This window comes from Erythrolamprus reginae, chromosome Z (genome assembly GCF_031021105.1).
Source record: "Erythrolamprus reginae isolate rEryReg1 chromosome Z, rEryReg1.hap1, whole genome shotgun sequence".
Classification (NCBI taxonomy): domain Eukaryota; kingdom Metazoa; phylum Chordata; class Lepidosauria; order Squamata; family Dipsadidae; genus Erythrolamprus; species Erythrolamprus reginae.
In genome coordinates this window covers 36,208,813-36,226,007 of record NC_091963.1, presented here as the reverse complement: position 1 = coordinate 36,226,007, position 17,195 = coordinate 36,208,813, and the positions used below count along the sequence as shown (strand labels likewise).

The 17,195-nt window shown below is 40.1% G+C and overlaps 1 protein-coding gene across 22 annotated transcripts in view; it reads left to right on the top strand.

Annotated features, from left to right (window-relative positions):
* Positions 1–17,195, top strand: part of ICA1 (islet cell autoantigen 1) — a 63,281-nt gene that overhangs the window by 6,374 nt on the left and 39,712 nt on the right. For 8 of the 22 annotated variants that reach the window (XM_070728004.1, XM_070728007.1, XM_070728009.1 and 5 more), the window contains 3 exons: positions 5,399–5,438; positions 6,083–6,251; positions 14,079–14,151. In XM_070728004.1, the coding sequence (XP_070584105.1) occupies positions 5,422–5,438; positions 6,083–6,251; positions 14,079–14,151 (259 nt within the window). In that variant the 5' untranslated portion in view covers positions 5,399–5,421. Of the gene's footprint in view, positions 1–5,398; positions 5,439–6,079; positions 6,252–14,078; positions 14,152–17,195 lie in introns of all 22 variants that reach the window. The other 14 variants (XM_070728001.1, XM_070728003.1, XM_070728008.1 and 11 more) reach the window with 3 other exon arrangements.

Below are 17,195 nucleotides of genomic sequence, written 5' to 3'. Positions count from 1 at the left end.
TTAACAATTTGGAACATTTAAAATTTGTAAAGTCATACAGTGCTGGGTCAAGTATACTATTATTTTCTTATATTAATGGTCATATCTCTTAAATTTCTAAATTTCAATGAAGTTTCATCTTTATGATAAAGTCAAAAAAATCCATCCAGAATATTTATCTCTCCAAAACCTTGGTCATTGTGTGAAAACTGAATAAATAATTGCTTGTTTCATTGGTCACATCTATACTTAGCAATCCTAAGAGTCACATGGGTGGGTTTAAATGAACATATGGATGCTTCTTTCTTCTCTCTCTCCAGTTTTTTTTTGGGGGGGGGGGAGGAGAAAAAGAATGGCTTAATTTCCCTTCCTTTAGGGAAAGGGTTTTAGAGACCTGTCACTTTAAGATATCTCCATAACTTTTGGTGACTTTGAACTAGAGCAGATGTCAAGACCTACATTTTTTCTGTGCTATACTGTTAGCATAATGTACAAAGCAGTTGGGTTTTCAATTTATAAACAAGCTAACAATGAATGTTTGTTTGTATTGAAGTACTATAGCTTTAAGAAGTAGCGTTGCAAATTGTCACAGGAGGCAGCCAGAAAGCATGAGTCTCTCTCTCTCTCTCTCTCTCTCTCTCTCTCTCTCTCTCTCTCTCTCTCTCTCTCTCTCTCTCTCTCTCTCTCTCTCTCTCTCTCTCTCTGCTCTCACTGTTCTTTCTGCTGATTCACTATGACTGGTGTAGTAAGCTCTGTGTTAGTTTGATGTACGTACTTGTAAGCTGTAATGTATGTCTGATATATAAGACAACGACAGGCTTGTACTATTATCGTATTGAGAGATATTGACTGATTTGAATGTGTATGACAGTACTGTTTAACTTGATTATGCTATTTCTAAAAGGAAGCACTTTTGTACACACTTTAACATATCTTTCTTGTATGATTAAATAATTACTCATATCTCCTGGATATCTACAAGAATTCCACGTTTTCCTCTGTGTATATCCTAAGGGGGGGGGGTTGTGCATGTCCTTGATAACTCAAGGGTCCTGCACACTCCTTAACACACACTTCTGTATGTTTGCTTTTTTACCAACAAGCTGACTGGACTGTTACTTCCCTATCTCCCTCCCTCCCCCTCCCCCTTTCTTTCTTTCTTTCTTTCTTTTCTTTCTTTCTTTCTTTCTGATGTATATATTCATTTAATTTTTTTTATACTTGCTGCGAATATTGCAATAAATATTTTATAATCAGAATTGAGGAGAGATATAGGTCTATAGTTTTGAATTTTTCCCTATCAATTTCTGTTTATAGTATCAATGATATTAGCACGTCAAACCAGGATTGTGGTAGTTCAATTTCTTGGGTTATTTTATTGTAAATTTCTAGCATCTTTGCTTCAATTATATACATTTCTTGTTTATAAAATTTGGCTGGTAAACAGTTGGGGCCTGGTGCTTTATTATTTTTTTGTTGTTTCATTATTGTTTGTAGCTCCATAATTGTTATTGGGCTATTTAGCATTTGCTGTTATTCATCTGTTATTGAATTAATATTTACTGATTTAAAAAACTATCCAATTATCACTTCTTTGACTGTTCTAAAATTAATTTAGTTGATAAAATACTGTTATTAAATATTATTTTAAATACAGTATTCTTAAATAATCTTAAATATCAGAAGAACAAAAGATATAACATGTCAATGACAATAATATAAAATAGCAAATCAGGAACCGCTAAGAGGAAGAAGATGGCTATTAGCAACTGTTTATAATGTAAGGAAAGTAAATTTTTAAATTTTCGGTTTACACCTCTGTTATTTTTTGTTTTCTTCTAAATGTACCAATCCATTATACTGTCCCAATATTGTGTATTGAAAAAGTTATATATAGTCCGGTCCGATAGAATTTTATCAATTAACATGTCCGTTACTGTAGCCAAGTCTTGCTATAGCAGTCCTCTCGAAAAGAAGCTATCAATTTTGTAATAATCCCCAACTTGTCAAGCTTTTAAGTTGTCTCAATCTCGATCTTATATATTGTCTTTTTTCTTTAATTATTAACTAATATCTCAGGCTTGGAACCCAAACTCCATTTCTTTCTGCTCATAAATACTTTTTTTTTACATAGTCACTTTCATCTGAAACAATAATGGCACCTGTTTCTAATTATTTCTTAGTCTGTTTAATCTCTATCCAGCTCCTTGTTCCCCCTGTAATTATTTAAGATAGATCATCTCTTTTTATCTGGAACAAGTCAGCTGATTAAGTTGATTTTATCTTGTTGTTTTAAATTAGCACAAAGGGCTCACTTGTGATGGGTGTAATCTTTCAGTCCATCTTCTGCACTGTCATGGAGTGCGCTGTCAGCTTTGCAATCTCTCAATCACTCTTCCATTCACCGATAGCACTGTATTTATTTGTTATTATAATCCTATGAGACTTTCACCCTTTGTTTAACTCTGCATGATTCTTCTTCAAAATCCTAATTTCTCCAATTTTTCTTCTTAAACTCTTTGCCTTCCTGCTGTGTGGCCGTCCCTGCTTTGACCGGACAGTAAACACCGGTTCTTTTCTCTCTAAGATGAGGGGTTGTCTTAGTCCTACAGGGCAGTGGTGATTTACCTCTTGCACTTTGGAAACTCCCCTACCCATCCACAGGTCCCTCCAGGTCCAGTCAAACTGTAAAGCGGTCCTTTGAAGTGGAAAAAGGAGATGTGCAAGCAGAGCCTGCTCTTCAGCCTCCTGGCACAGTACGGCTGCCACCAGAAGTCAAGGCTGTTTCTGATTTACATTGTTGGACATAAATAATTCTACCTGCTGTTGCTACATGCAGTATAAGATATTGATTATTTTTATTTATCTTTTCTTTTATAATCCCTAACAAAAATAATTATGGTTTTAGTTCTACTTTTTGTTCTAGAATTTCCTCTATCCACTTTTGAATCTTTCTCCAATATTTATTTTGCCTCTGGGCCTGTCCACCACATGTCTACCCCTCTCTTAAAGTCCTTAAGATATCATTTCCTTGGCGCACTATTTACCATCACTATAATGCCATCACAATGATGCTTCACCTTTTCTCTATAATTTTCTGTTATAGCCATAAATGAAAGTGACTGGCCCAAGGTCACCTACTGAGTGTGTACTAAAGGCAGGACTAGACATGGTCTCCCTGTTTCTGAGTTGGAGCCTTAATAACTACACCAAACTGGTTCTTCGAATCTCCTAGATAAAAACATTCACTACATTTATTAAAAAACTAACATTAAACTTTGAGCAAACATCTGAAAAATAGAACGGTAACATCTCCAAAGAAGAAGCCTTACTATTAATAATGTAATGTTAAAAAAGAAAGAACAGAGGGGAAAGGATATATTTTAGTATACAGAGTGTCCTCGACTTACAACTACAAATTTTATGTTGCTAAGTGAGACCTTAAGTGTGTTTTGCCTCATTTTATGACCTTTCTTGTAGCTTTAATGAATTATTGCAATTCTTAAGTTAGTAATACAATTGTTAGGTGAATATATTTTCCCACTGATTTTGTCTGATGGTCACTAGCAGTGATATGACCCCAGGACCCTGCAACCGTCATAAATATGAACCAGTTGCCAAGCATCCAAATTTGAATCATGTGATTGGGGGGAATGCTGCAACGGTTGTGTAAAAAATACTCATGTCACTTTTTTAATGCCATTGTAACTTTGAACAGTCAAGAAACAAACTTTTGTAAGTTAAGGACTACTTGTATAATAGTATTCAAATTGCTTTTATTGTAGTATGTACACCAGAGGAGTGTGGGGATCTCTCTTTTCTGAATGGAGTCCGTCTTCTAGTAGGAACTGTTACGCAGATGGAGGTGCTTCTACAGAATAACAGAGATGGAAAGAACATTAGGGATCTTCAGGTCTAACCCCTTGCTCAAGCAGAAACCCTACATTATTTCAGACTAATGGTTGACCATTCTTTTCTTGTCTGATCTCTTCTGCAGGCAAGTTGTTTCACTGATTAATTGTTCTGTAAAGCATTTCACTTTATTGCTAGTCTGGGTCTCTCATTGATTGTGTTTGCATCTATTGCTTCTTGTCCTGTCTTCAGGTGCTTTAATAAACAGGTTTGCACCGTCTTCTTTGTGGGAGTCCCTTGGATAGTGGAACATTTATATCATGTCATTCCTTGTCCTTCTTCTCATTACATTAGACATAGCCAATTCCTGCAACCATTGTTCATATGTTTTAGCCTTCAGTCCCCAATCATCTTTTTCCTGTTGTCTGTAATTTTTCAAGACTGGAGTCTCAAGATCTTTTTCATATTATGGCAACCAAAACTAGATGCAATAATCCAAGTGCAGTCTTACCAAGGCATTATGAAGTATTAGTAACACTTCACGTCATCTTGATTCTATGCCTCTTAATGCAGCCTAGGTTGGCTTTTTTTGGCAGTTGCAGCATACTGCTGCCTCATATTTGATTGTTCACTGTGACTCTAGATCCCTCTTATAGTTCAACTGTTGAGCCTGATATCTAATATCTGTGAATTCAGTGGGGTTTTTTGTCTAAATGTTCAGTTCTGGAGCTAAGCAGTTTTTGCATTCTCTCTTCTCCCTCCCCCACTTACTCTCTCTCTCATATGGTCCACTTAGGGACCATTTTCCTGGAATGTACTGCTAAACAATAATTATCTGCATAAAGTTGTTGCAACAATACAGAAGTAATTTGCCATTACTACTTTGAAAATATTCTTCATTTTCACAATCTAGTCCTACACTCTGGTATTTTCTAGTATTTTTCATCAAAGTACAGTATTAAGTAAATCTAACATTATTTAGCTTTTTGATGTCAGTTAAGGTCAGTCAGATGCTGTCACTTAGTTGGGTATTAGCTTTTTAAAAAGTCTTAAATCCTATGTCTGTAGGCAGTAGTAGTGGCCACCTGTGATATGGAGGAAGACTGGATGTTTCTGAGGAGAAATTTCATGGTAGTTAGAACAATTAATCGGTGGAGTGGCGTGCCTCCAGGAATTGTGGTTACTCCAACACTGGAAGTTTTTAAGAAAAGATTGAACAGCAATTTGTTTACAATGGTGCAGTGTCTCTTGCCTGAGCAGGGGGTTAGACTAGAAGATCTCCAGGGTCCTTCAGATATTCTGTCTTGTTATGTTTGGCTTTTAATTGTTGGCTGTAGCTTTTGGCTATATAGGGTTATTTTTACAGTAAATTACTGAAATTTACTGGAATAATTAAAATGCCTAAATATTACAGTTTTCTCTGCTGTGTTATATTTAATTGAATAAAAATTTAAATGATTTTTTTTCTTTTCTACAATGTTTTTAATTTTGTTTAAGTTTTAGCTCTACTGTTTCTAAGGCTGGAAGTACATAATGAGAATAATCATTTATTTTTCTTAATTCATAGCATTTGAAAAATATTTTAAAAACATGGACAGCCATGAATAGTAAGTATGTTTGTGTGCTTGTGTATGCATATATGTACAAATACTCCTCAATTTATAAATAGCCACTTAACAATCATTTGCAGAGGTGGCCTCAGAATAGGTGCTTTATGATCTGTAAAGCATTTTTGGCCTTTTTAAAACATTGTTCCACTATGCCATTGTCCTAGCAATCATTCTCCCTGGTGTGATGGGAGAGAGCCGGGTCTCTCACTGTAACCAGGAGGTCCATGCTCTGCTGCTCCATTTAACAACCCACACAGTTACTTAGCTACCATAACTGATCATTGTGCAAAGTGGCCATACAGCATCTGACTTAACCACTCTATGACTAAGATTCTGGGTGCAATTGTTGTCATAAGTGGAGAACAACTTGTAATTTTGTGCTACCAATTTTGTTCTGGCTTTAATTTACTGAAATCTAATTAATATCACTGACGGAATAGAATCACTGACGGAATAGAATCACTGACTGGCAGCCAAGACATTGGGAGAGTAATAGTATGAATTATTTCACAAACTAGTGAAAAAATACGGTGAACCTAAGTCAAAGAAATTTTAATGTGGATGTAGATATCAAATATAAATAATCTGTTACATTTGTAATTTTCATGACTTTCTTAACTATATTATTTGGTTTCCAGCAGTTATTCAAGGGAATTTTATGATCGATATGCTCAAGGCCAAGATAAATCTGTAGTAAATAAAATGCAGCAGAAATACTGGAAAACAAAACAAACACTTATCAAAGTCACTGGAAAAAAAGAGGATGAGCATGTAGTGGCCTCAGATGCAGACCTGGATGCTAAACTGGAAGTATGTAAGACCTAAATGTTCTAAGTGCCTTTCAGTTATAGTTTTCTTATTGCAGTTTCCTTTTCTCACTCTTCTTTTATACCGGCATTTACTGATAGAAAGGAAACATCAGCAGTGATACATGAGCAGATTATTCACATGGGGGCCTTTACTTTAATTTCAAAACATGTGAGAATAACTTTTAAAGTATATTCAGATACAGCATAGCAGAGAGATATCTAGCATATAAAAGTTATTGAGCTTATTCAGTTATTGAGACTTTTGAAACATAAAATACAATGAATTACCTTTTTTTAAAAAAAGACTGGTAATATGACAGTTTCAGTTTGAGGATGACATTTTAAAAATGTATCAACCATTGTTTTCATCACTAAAGTAATTTTAGTATGATATCAGTGAAGTAACTTTGCATTTAGTGCATGGCTTTAGAAATACAATACCTTTTTAAAACTTTGCAGTCATATTCACTGTACAGAATGGCCTCAAAATAAGTAAACATAGCGGTATTTCAGTAACAGAAGGCATGTCATTCAGTTAGAATTTTTTGCCAAAAACCCCCTATTTTCTGATTATCACTGTTGTGTAATATATCTATTATTACAGAACAGTGATAATCATGTGATGCTTGTGTGAATGAAGTCAAAAAGTATCAAAAATTATCTGCAATAACTGAACTATACACAAATAAGCCTAAATATTGGTATGTCTTCAGAGAGGGGTGGCGTACAAATCTAATAAATTTTATTATTATTATTATTATTATTATTATTATTATTATTATTATTATTATTATTATTATATATTATGAATCATTTGCTTTAAAATCATTCCTGTTAACAACTTGCCAATTCAAAATCAAAGTATCTGCAATAAGATTGTATTGTCATGCTGCAAAGTAGTACTATATTTTTGGAGTATGAGATGCACCAGAATATAAGATGCATCTTACTTTGGGGGAGGAAATAAAGAAAAAATGTATCTACCAGGTATCCATCTGGCTAGCATTCTTACTCTGTTCAGCTTCAGCACATTATTTTATCCCTTGGTGATGGCTGAAAATGCCTTTTTCAGAGGGAGTACAAAAGAAAACCAGCCTTCTAAGACTAGGGGAGGAAAAACTGCTTTGGAGGGAGTAGGAATAAAAATAAATGTAGCAAGCCAGGAAGATTATTAGTACCGTGTTAGGGCTGAAAAAGCCTTTTTCAGAGAGAGTAGGAATGAAAACAAGCCTGCAAAGACTTAGGGCAGGAAAAAAACCTTCGGAGGGAGTAGCAAGTCAGGAAGATGGTAAGCTCCTACTTAGGGCTGGGGGGGGAGTTTCAAAAAAGCTACATTCAGAATATAAGACGCACCAAAAATTTCAGCCTCTTTTAGAGAGGCAAAAGGTGTGTCTTATACTCTGAAAAATACGGTAGATTTTTGTCACTTTGATCTCAGCATAAAAATCCCAATAATGGGAAGAAAGATATAATCAGGACTAAGGTAACTTTAAGGATCCTTTATTATAATTCTATAGGACTTTAGGAATATATCTGAAATTAATACGTTTCTATACCAAGAAACTTCAGTAATGGTGTGCAATGTTTTCCAGGTAGAACTCTTAATTCAGTGGTCAACCTCAAAATTTACCTTTTAAGAGTGTGGTTCTAAATTAAGTTCCCATAATTTCATTTAAAAGGATCCCTAGTAGCAGAGCAATATGTGAAATGAGTTCATCACTCAAATTAATCAACAGAGTGGGAGAGATAATTCAGAAGACTGACTTAGTAATTTAATGGGTTAGGTAGTGGGAAAGGTGCAACAGAGGATGTTTGTTGCTTTGCTGAAGAGTTTTTGAAAAATAGCTAGTTAGTAATTGACAACAGTACTATATGCCAAAGAAGGTTTCATCTAGTATATGTTAACAATCCTCTGCAGAATTTTTCTTTAGATTGTTCCCAAGATAGCATCTATCCCTAATTATATTTACACAAATGGCTAAATCATAATGTGGCTTATTTGCTTTTAAAATATTGTATGAAATTAATCATAATTTTTTTTTTAAATAATAGATCTGGTTTACTTGTTTTTTTTAACTCTCATATGCCATCTAGAGTCACTTTTAGGAAATGGGTAACCATATAAATAGCTAGAAACAGATACATTTATTTGTACATTGACTTAGTTCAGTCATAACTAAGATTACAGAAATACTAGTAGTTCTTATGACCATAATTGAACCCAGAATTCAAGAAAGAGGAGGCTTTGAAGGCTCAGGAAGCAGAAACCTGCCTCTCTAGCCTTGAGGAGAATTGCCTTTCTAACTGAGCTTTACATTGGCTGGGTGAACCTGTTAGTAGCCAACCCGAAAGGGAAAGAAAAGTAAATTCAAGCCTGGTGGGGAAGGAAAAAGGCCAGGCCTCTCAGAAATGATGTGGGGGGAAAGAAATAGGCTCACACATCTCTGGGCCTAGCCCAGAGCTGAGATGTTTGGTTGTGGTTAGATAGGGAGAAGGCCCAGGACTCTTTGAAGTGGCGGGAGGGTTGTATAAAGAAGGTCTACATATCTCTATCTGGCTGTGACAGATGTCTACATGCCAGTGGAATTCAGGACTGTGGCAGATGTCCACATGCCAATGGATTTAGCCAGCCATTGTTTCCCTTCCCACAGTGGAGGACAGAATTGTGGTGGTAATGAGGGAAGGCCCAAATTTTGACCATGTGACTTTGAGAGGTGCTACAATAGTCAGAAGTAAGGGCCATAAGTTCCTTCATTCAACACTATTATAATTTTTAGGGTCACAATGAATAGTATATAAATCAAAGACATTATTTGAATAATATGCTAGTCTGTGATCATCATAAAAATAATTAACTGCAAGATATAATGGATGTTTACATTAAATTGAAAAAAAACTAACCGTAAGAATAGTTCAGTAGTAAAATCAATTACATAGACAGAGGTCAGTTTTCATATGCTGGATGTAAACAAAAGGCTAAGAGATATTTTAGGCTAAGGCTAAGAGATATTTTAATAAATATTTTTTTACTGAATAGAGATTACTAGAGGTTTGGACTGAATTATTTCTGCCAACTATATAAGTCTGTGAAAAGTGTTTTCCAAATCTCTCCAGAAATTTCTATCCCATATACAAAGGTAGATTCTACATATTGTCATAATCATTGATCATGTAGTTATTGAAAATACATAATTTAGTAAAACCTTTATTTAATGAACACATGGAAAAAGAGGGAGTGGTTAAAGTAAAATATCTGTTAAATTCAGATGTGGGTTTTGTGTCCAACCATCTATAGCAATATTCCCAGCGACCAGTTAGGTCCCACAGAGTTGGCCTTCTCCAGGTCCCATTGACAAAACAATGTCGTTTGGCGGGACCCAGGGGAAGAGCCTTCTCTGTGGCAACACCAACCCTCTGGAATCAGCTCCCCCCCAGAGATCAGAATTGCCCTCACCCTCCTTGCCTTTCATAAGCTCCTCAAAACCCACCTCTGTCGTCAGGCGTGAGGGAATTGAGATATTCATTCCCCCCAGGCCTATACAATTTATGCATGGTATATTTGTGTGTATGTTTGGTTTTTAATAAGGGTTTTTAGTTATTTTAAATATTAGATTTGTTATATGTTGTTTTATTACTGTTGTTAGCCGCCCCGAGTCTACGGAGAGGGGTGGCATACAAATCTAATAAATAAATAAATTCCTCTTATTTTGGCTCTATGAGTTGCATCTGAAGCATACAATATTTGCTGCTTTTATAGTTTCAAAAGCAGAATCATAGCATCTGCTCTAGCAGATGTAATCAATAAAGATTATTGTGACAATTGAGGGAATGGTATGAAAAATTTTCTTGAAATAATGAATGCAAGATCCCCCTCTCCGATTGCAGAAAGGGTGCCTGAAACGTGAGGATCTGGAGGAAAGAGATTCTAGATGGCAAATTCCCCCTCCCCAAAAACGGAGGGGAATCTTCTACCTGATATCTCTTTCCTCCAGATCCTTGCATTTCAGGTTCCCTTTTTGCAATCGGGGAGGAGGATCTGCCAATTTCGTTTAAAAGGTTTTTAACGCAGTTCCCTGAGTTGCTTCAGGATTCAGGCTCTGACCAAGGCAGCAAAGGCGCCGGGGCTTGCTGGAAAGCCCGGTAGCATGTTTACAAAATGGCAGATCCAGGAGGACTGATGTATTGCCTCTCTATCAGACCTTTTGAGACAAAGCCTGGCTTTTATTTCCTACAGGTATAGGTAAGGAGAATGGGGCTTTGGGGGAATGGAGCCAAGTCTGTCTTCTACCCCAATTCTACCCCACCCTACCCACTCCAGTTAAATCCATCCTAATTTCTGCAGAAAAAAATGTCAACACATGCATGATAAAACAGAAAGTCTTATTAAAGATTTGAAGAATGTGTGCTTTAAAGAAATCTTCTTAGTCTTCCAAGTTTTCCTAGTATTGCCTGAGGAGAATTTTCTTGGGAAATTTACTCACCTTATACAAGTAAACTGACCACTTCCATAGCAGAAATCTGAGATTTACCTTATTCAAAAAAGTGGATTCTGAAAAATCAAGAAACATCTTCTACTACTACTATGTTTTATTAATAATACAAAAATGCGGAAGATTATATAATCATACATGACTTCTGGTAATTTCTTATTCACTTCACATTTCTGTAATCTTTAGGAAGCAAAATTCATTTTTATTGTTAGGACATATAAAAAGATCTGTGCTGCTTGTTATCAAAATCCCAGTGGAAATGAGGACCCAACTAATCCTGATGCTGGTAGGCAGAGGCAGAATTCTTTTTTCTTGTTTTCCACCCCCCCAAATTAAGGTGCATTTTATATTCCGGTGCGTCTTATACTCTGAAAAATACGGTACATACTAGATTTACTTACATGGATCATTGAAAGGAGGAAATGGCTCACACGCTTTGCCCAACAGTGTGATAGACCAGGGGTCTCCAATTTTTTGGACCCCAAGGACCACTGTGGGGGGGGAGGCTCAGCTGCCTTTCAGGCTTATCCATCTGCTTCTCTGGGAGCCGGAGAGAAAATGCCTGGTCAAGGCACACAGCCTGGAAACCTCTTTTATGTTCCTTCTCTCAAGAAGCTTGGTCAATCTGAGTGAAGGAAAACGAAGATGGGCATATTGATGGTATGGTATTGGTGGGAAAGTCAGTCCCGTATTTCAGAATTGTAGCTGCAGTCCCTTCCCTCTCCCTTTCCTTTCCTCCTATTTCCTCCTCTCTCCTCACTTCCTTTCCCCATTTCCTTCTTTCCTTTCCTTTTCCTTCTTTCCTTCCCTCCCTTTCCCCTCCCGCTTTCCTTCTTTCATTTCCTTTCCCCTGTTCCATTCCTTTCCTCCTTTCCTTTCCTTCCATTTCATCTCCTCTCTTTCCTTCCACCTTTTCTTCCCTCCCCTCCCCTTTCCTCCCCTTTCCATTTCATCCCCTGCCCTCTTCTCTTCCATTTCCTTACCTTAACTTTTATTTCCCCTGTTCTATTCCTTAGTGCAGCAGCGGCAAGGAATTCAGGGCAGCCGGCAGTTTATCTTTGTGTGCAGAGGGCAGGAGAGGGGAAAGCAGGGAGTCCCCCTGCCACCCCTCCATGCAAACTGCTGCTGCCCAGCAATCTCCTCCACACTGCCCATTTTGCTCATGGGGCAGATGGCTGGAACATCTGTGCTTCTTTGCTAGCATGATGGAAGAGGGCCGAAGCCACACACACCCTTTGTCCTACCTGAACATACAGCTGCCGTGCCCACCTCTCGCCTGCCATGGCTCCCAATGGCGGCAGCTTCAGGAGATGGAGGCCTGTTTGGAGATGGTCTCCTTCAGTTTGTCCCTGCTGTCCCCGGGTCTGAGGGTCTCTTATCTGTATGTTCAGATAAGACAAGGGACAGTATGGCTCACTGGAACAGCTAAACTATGTTTAAGCAAGGCTATGCATGACTGTACCTGAATCCAGCTATAAAGAACCTGGCCCAAAGGCATGGAGAAAGAACCACAGCTCCCCTTCCCCTCTTCCTCACCAATCCCAACAGCAGGACTCAGAAGAACAGCAGCAAGCAACAGAAAAATTGATATTTAGAAAAATTCTTGACTAATAACCATAGGGTAGAGTTAGTACATGGGGTAGAGTTAGTACATGGGCGGGCAAAAATGCCCCCCAGGGCTGCTGGGTACCCTGGCGCTGGGCTCTTTGGTGCCACAACCAGCAGAGGCAAAAACAGCTCCTATCTTTCCAATCTCCCCATGGCAGTCTTTCCTTTTACCTCAGCTGGGGCTCAGCCCATCGGTGAACAGTTTGGCTCACAAGTCCCTCCTGCCTGTTGTCCCCTCACTTTCTCGGGAAGGACAGTGGTCTGTCTTGGGAGCGAAAAAGAATACAACCTAGTACCCACACAGACACACACATATATGTAGGGATATACCCTTACACAAACTACCACAGAGAATCCTTTAGAACAGGAGTCTCCAATCGTGGCAACTTTAAGACTTGTAGACTTCAACTCCCAGAATTCCCCAGCCAGCATAGCTAAATAAATAAATTCACTTTGTGCTGCTGCCTGCCTGCCCACCTGGCTGTGCTGAGAATAAATGTTGCCTTGAATCATTTTGGATGGAAAAATCTCCCACCTATCTCATCCCTTTATCCACTAGAGTTGTCCTTCTGCTTTCCCCGGTTGCTTCTGTTGCTTCCCCCCACCCTCAGTAAAGTTTTACTTTGCACAGGCACAAATTATGTTCTCTTTTGAAATTCAGCAATGCTGCTACACAACTGGGAGGTTTATTCATGCTGATTCGGTGTATTTCTTCTCACCAGTCCCTTTCATTCCTTTCCTATTAGGAGAACCTCCTGCAAAAAGGTCCAATCATTCTGATTTTTAATGTTTTTTTGTAGTGCACGAATCAGGGAAGCAACCAGGGAAAGCAGAAAGACAACTCCAGTGGATAAAGGTGGGGGCGTGGGGGTATTTTCTAACTAATCAATGGTGAGTTCCAACTTACCTCGCTGCCGGTTCGCTCCCTCCCTGTCTTCATCAGCACGCGCATGCACAGTATGAAAAATCCAGGGGGGGGGGGAACTAAGCAGAAAAAAAGATGACAATCGCATGCACAGTGCCATAACTCGGCTTCTGTGCATGCTCAGAAAGATTTTTTTTAAAAGAATTTATGGCATTGCCCATGGATCGGCACCAACCAATCTGGTTCAGTGACGTCATCATGACATCGCCAGCAGGTTGCTGCTGATTTAGGTGAAACAGGAGGAACCCACCCGTGCCTGAGTTAAGGGCAATAATAGTCTTTTTTTCTTTTTTTTTCCTTTTTGCTAAATAAGGTTTCATTATGTCATACTAACATTTTGCTGTGAAAAAATTTAAGAACCAAGATTTTAGAAGTAAGAAATATAAAAGCTCTTTGGTGTAACATGTATTAAAACATGGATTTTTTACCTGTCCTTGAAATTTTGCTATCCTGTGAATTAAAATATAACTTAATGGATATTTGTTGATTTAAGATTTTGATCTCTACTGCAAGAAACAAATGCTTTCAAAAGAGGATATAGTTAAAACTACTTTTTTCATTCTAGTAAATAAAATGAGCCTGAATACACATGGTTTGATTACACTATATTACATGCTATAATATTCATCTAAGATCTATTTGTTTTTATTCCATTAGTGCAAAATACTATTTCATAATCATAATACATGGAAAATCCATGATGTTTGAAAAGTGCTTGGTTAAATGTCGCATTAAGAAAAATGTCTTGTTTGTCTCTGTTCTTTCAAATAATATTTTACTTAGTTACATTTATATTTATTTTTAGCTGTTCCATTCAATTCAGAGAACTTGTATGGATTTACTTAAAGCAACTGAAAATTATCAGAAAAGGATTTGTTGTAAGTATTCTCAGGTATAACTCCCTTTTCAGTTTAGTACAAATTCTATCCATGTCCAGTAAAAATGTACCCTACTGTGTTTAGTTAACTATGTTCCCACATCTACATGCAGTCATTAATAATAGCAACTGAGGAAAGTACTGAAGCAATCATCAATATTTATCAATATTTTAAATTGGAACTAAACCCAGGTTTTAAAATTAAGCATACTCAATATATCAGAGTATAAATAATGAACTGTCACTTCACTTCAAGAAGTTGGAAAGGATACTGAAACAATCAAAGGAAACTCTAAGCATTGTGGCCAGGCCACAGTCATCTACATTTATCTGATCCCAAGAGGTTTATATGTTTGTTCCCCCTAAAACAGATAATTCTGCTGTTACATCTTCTAGATAAAAGTCATTTAGCTATTCTTATTCTTATAAGAATATAATTTTTATGCCAAAAGTGGGGAAATGAGAGGAAAGGTTGACTTTCATAAGCACAGAAAACATGTGAAGGTTAATCAGAAATTGTAGAGATATGTTTAGAGCATTTCTCATCATTCCTATTATCTATCTCCTCCCACTTTTTACTGTATGACTAACTTGTTGCTTGTATCCTTCCGATTTATATTGTTTCCTGTTTGCTTATTTGAAACATATGGCAATGATTAAGTGTTGTATCTCATGATTCTTGATAAATGTCAAATGTTGTAAGTCACCCCGAATCCTGAGAGAGGGGCGGCATGTAAATCAAATCAAATCAATGCATACATACATACATACATATACATACATACACGCATTGCAGAACATAAGAATGCAGTTAAAAAAGAAGAAAAGACTTCCTCCCTTGTACAGCACATTAAAAAAACAGGGCACGAAATTGACTTTGAAAAAACTAAATTACTTTCCAAAACAGAAAATTTATATAGAAGAATTACTTTAGAAGCTATAGAGATTGAGAAACACCCCCTCTGCATGAATAAAAGGGATGATACGTCCCGCCTACCAGAGATTTGGAAACCAACCTTAAACAAAAAAACACTTCATAATAATCACCATGTCAATCCTTCAAGTAATTATGATTCCACCAACCAATCAGATCACTAAAACATAGTCACCAATCTATTTGCTACATTCAAACCAAATCTCCACCCCAACACTATATATAAGGAAGAAATGGCAGTTGCAAACATTCCATATTTACAACAGCACGAAGCTTGAAACTTCAGCCTGATGATGGTGAATGTGATTTCACCGAAACGTCGCATAGACACTCAAAATATTACACGGGGCAAAACCCGAACTCAGAACAATCTACATACATACATACATATATACAGTGAACCCTCGAGTTTCGCGTCCTCAAGGATCGCGAAAGGGCTATTTCGCTAGTTTTCAACCCGGAAGTAAACTCCACCATCTGCGCATGCGTGCCCTTCCACACATGCGTAGATGGTGGAGTTTCCCCGCCGGGCAGAGGCTTCCCTGGGTCTTCCCCCTCTTTCTCTATGTTGCTTCTTCCTCTCTCACACTCTCTTCCTCCCTCTCTCATCTCTTTCTTTCCTTCTCTCTCTTTCTCTATCTCTCCCCCTCTTGCTCTCGAGCGGCCGCCTAGCAGCTGATCTGCTCGGCAGCGCAGCAGCAGCGAGGAGCCGAAGATCTTCGGCTCCTCGCTGGTGCTGCGCTGCCGAGCAGATCAGCTGCTAGGCGGACGAAGGAACCTTCCCTGGGTCTTCCCCGCCCGGATCTTCGGCTCCTCGCTGCAGCCGCGCGCCCCTCGCCTTCGCCTCACCTGGCGGGCGAAGGAGGGCGCAGCTCCGGCCGCTCGCCTCGGAGCCGGTCTGCCTCACTGCCTCCAGTCCGCGGCAATTCCCCTCAGCACGCTGCCGGATCCAGCGGGGGAGGGGGGGAAGCGAAGGCACGGCGATGGGCAAGGGCTGCCAGTGAGCCTTCTCCGTCCCTTTCCTGCTGCACCGGTCTGGGGCCAAGTGGGCGGGGGGCGGCCGGGACCTCGCCTGTCTCCGCCGCCCGCATCGCCCCTCCGGCGGGCCGGCCTCCCCCGCCCGCCTCTGCTGCAGCCGCCACCGCCTCCCCGACTGGCACAAAAGGGCCCCGCCCGCCCCGCCCCGAAGCTTACCTTGCGGCGGGATTCCCTCCCCCCGCAGCCAAAACTAAAAGCCTGTCTCTTTTTTTTCTTGCGGCGAGCCCAAGCCGTTTCTCTCTCGACCGCAGCCGAGCTTCCCTCGGCCCCCTTTGGCCCCGTCGCCTCCTCCCCGCCTGCCTTTCCTCGCCAAGCGCACGCAAAAAAAAGAGAAGGCTTCTACCAGAAGCGGGTGATGGCGGAGGAGCTCCGAAAGCTGGCTAGCGGCTTTTCCCCCGCAAGAGATCCTTCATGCCCCTGCCCGCCGTCCCCGGCTTCTGGTAGAAGCCTTCTCTCTTTTTTTTCGTGCGCTTGCAGCAGAGGCGGGCGGGGGAGGCCGGCCCGCCGGAGGGGCGATGCGGGCGGCGGAGACAGGCGAGGTCCCGGCCGCCCCCCGCCCACTTGGCCCCAGACCGGTGCAGCAGGAAAGGGACGGAGAAGGCTCCGTCAGGTGAGGCGAAGGCGAGGGGCGCGCGGCTGCAGCGAGGGAAAGTGAAATGCCGGCGGCTCTAGCAGCTGCTACGAGCGGCATTTCACCTTCCCTCCCAGGCAAAAAGATGCCGGCATTCTGGGCTGATGGGGTCGGACTTCCCAGGCGGAAGGCGTGCCCCGGCATCTTTTTGCCTGGGAGGGAAAGTGAAATGCCGGCGGCTCTAGCAGCTGCTACGAGCGGCATTTCACTTTCCCTCCCAGGCAAAAAGATGCGGGGAGAGGGGCACGCCTTCCGCCTGGGAAGTCCGACCCCATCAGCCCAGAATGCCGGCATCTTTTTGCCTGGGAGGGAAGGTGAAATGCCGCTCGTAGCGTGGGCGGGCGCGCGCGCGGGGACCCCAGCTTCGCTTCCCAGCTGGGAAGCGGCCCCAGCAATGGCGTGGGCGGGCGGCGCGCGCGCGGGGAAACCCCAGGCGCGAGCA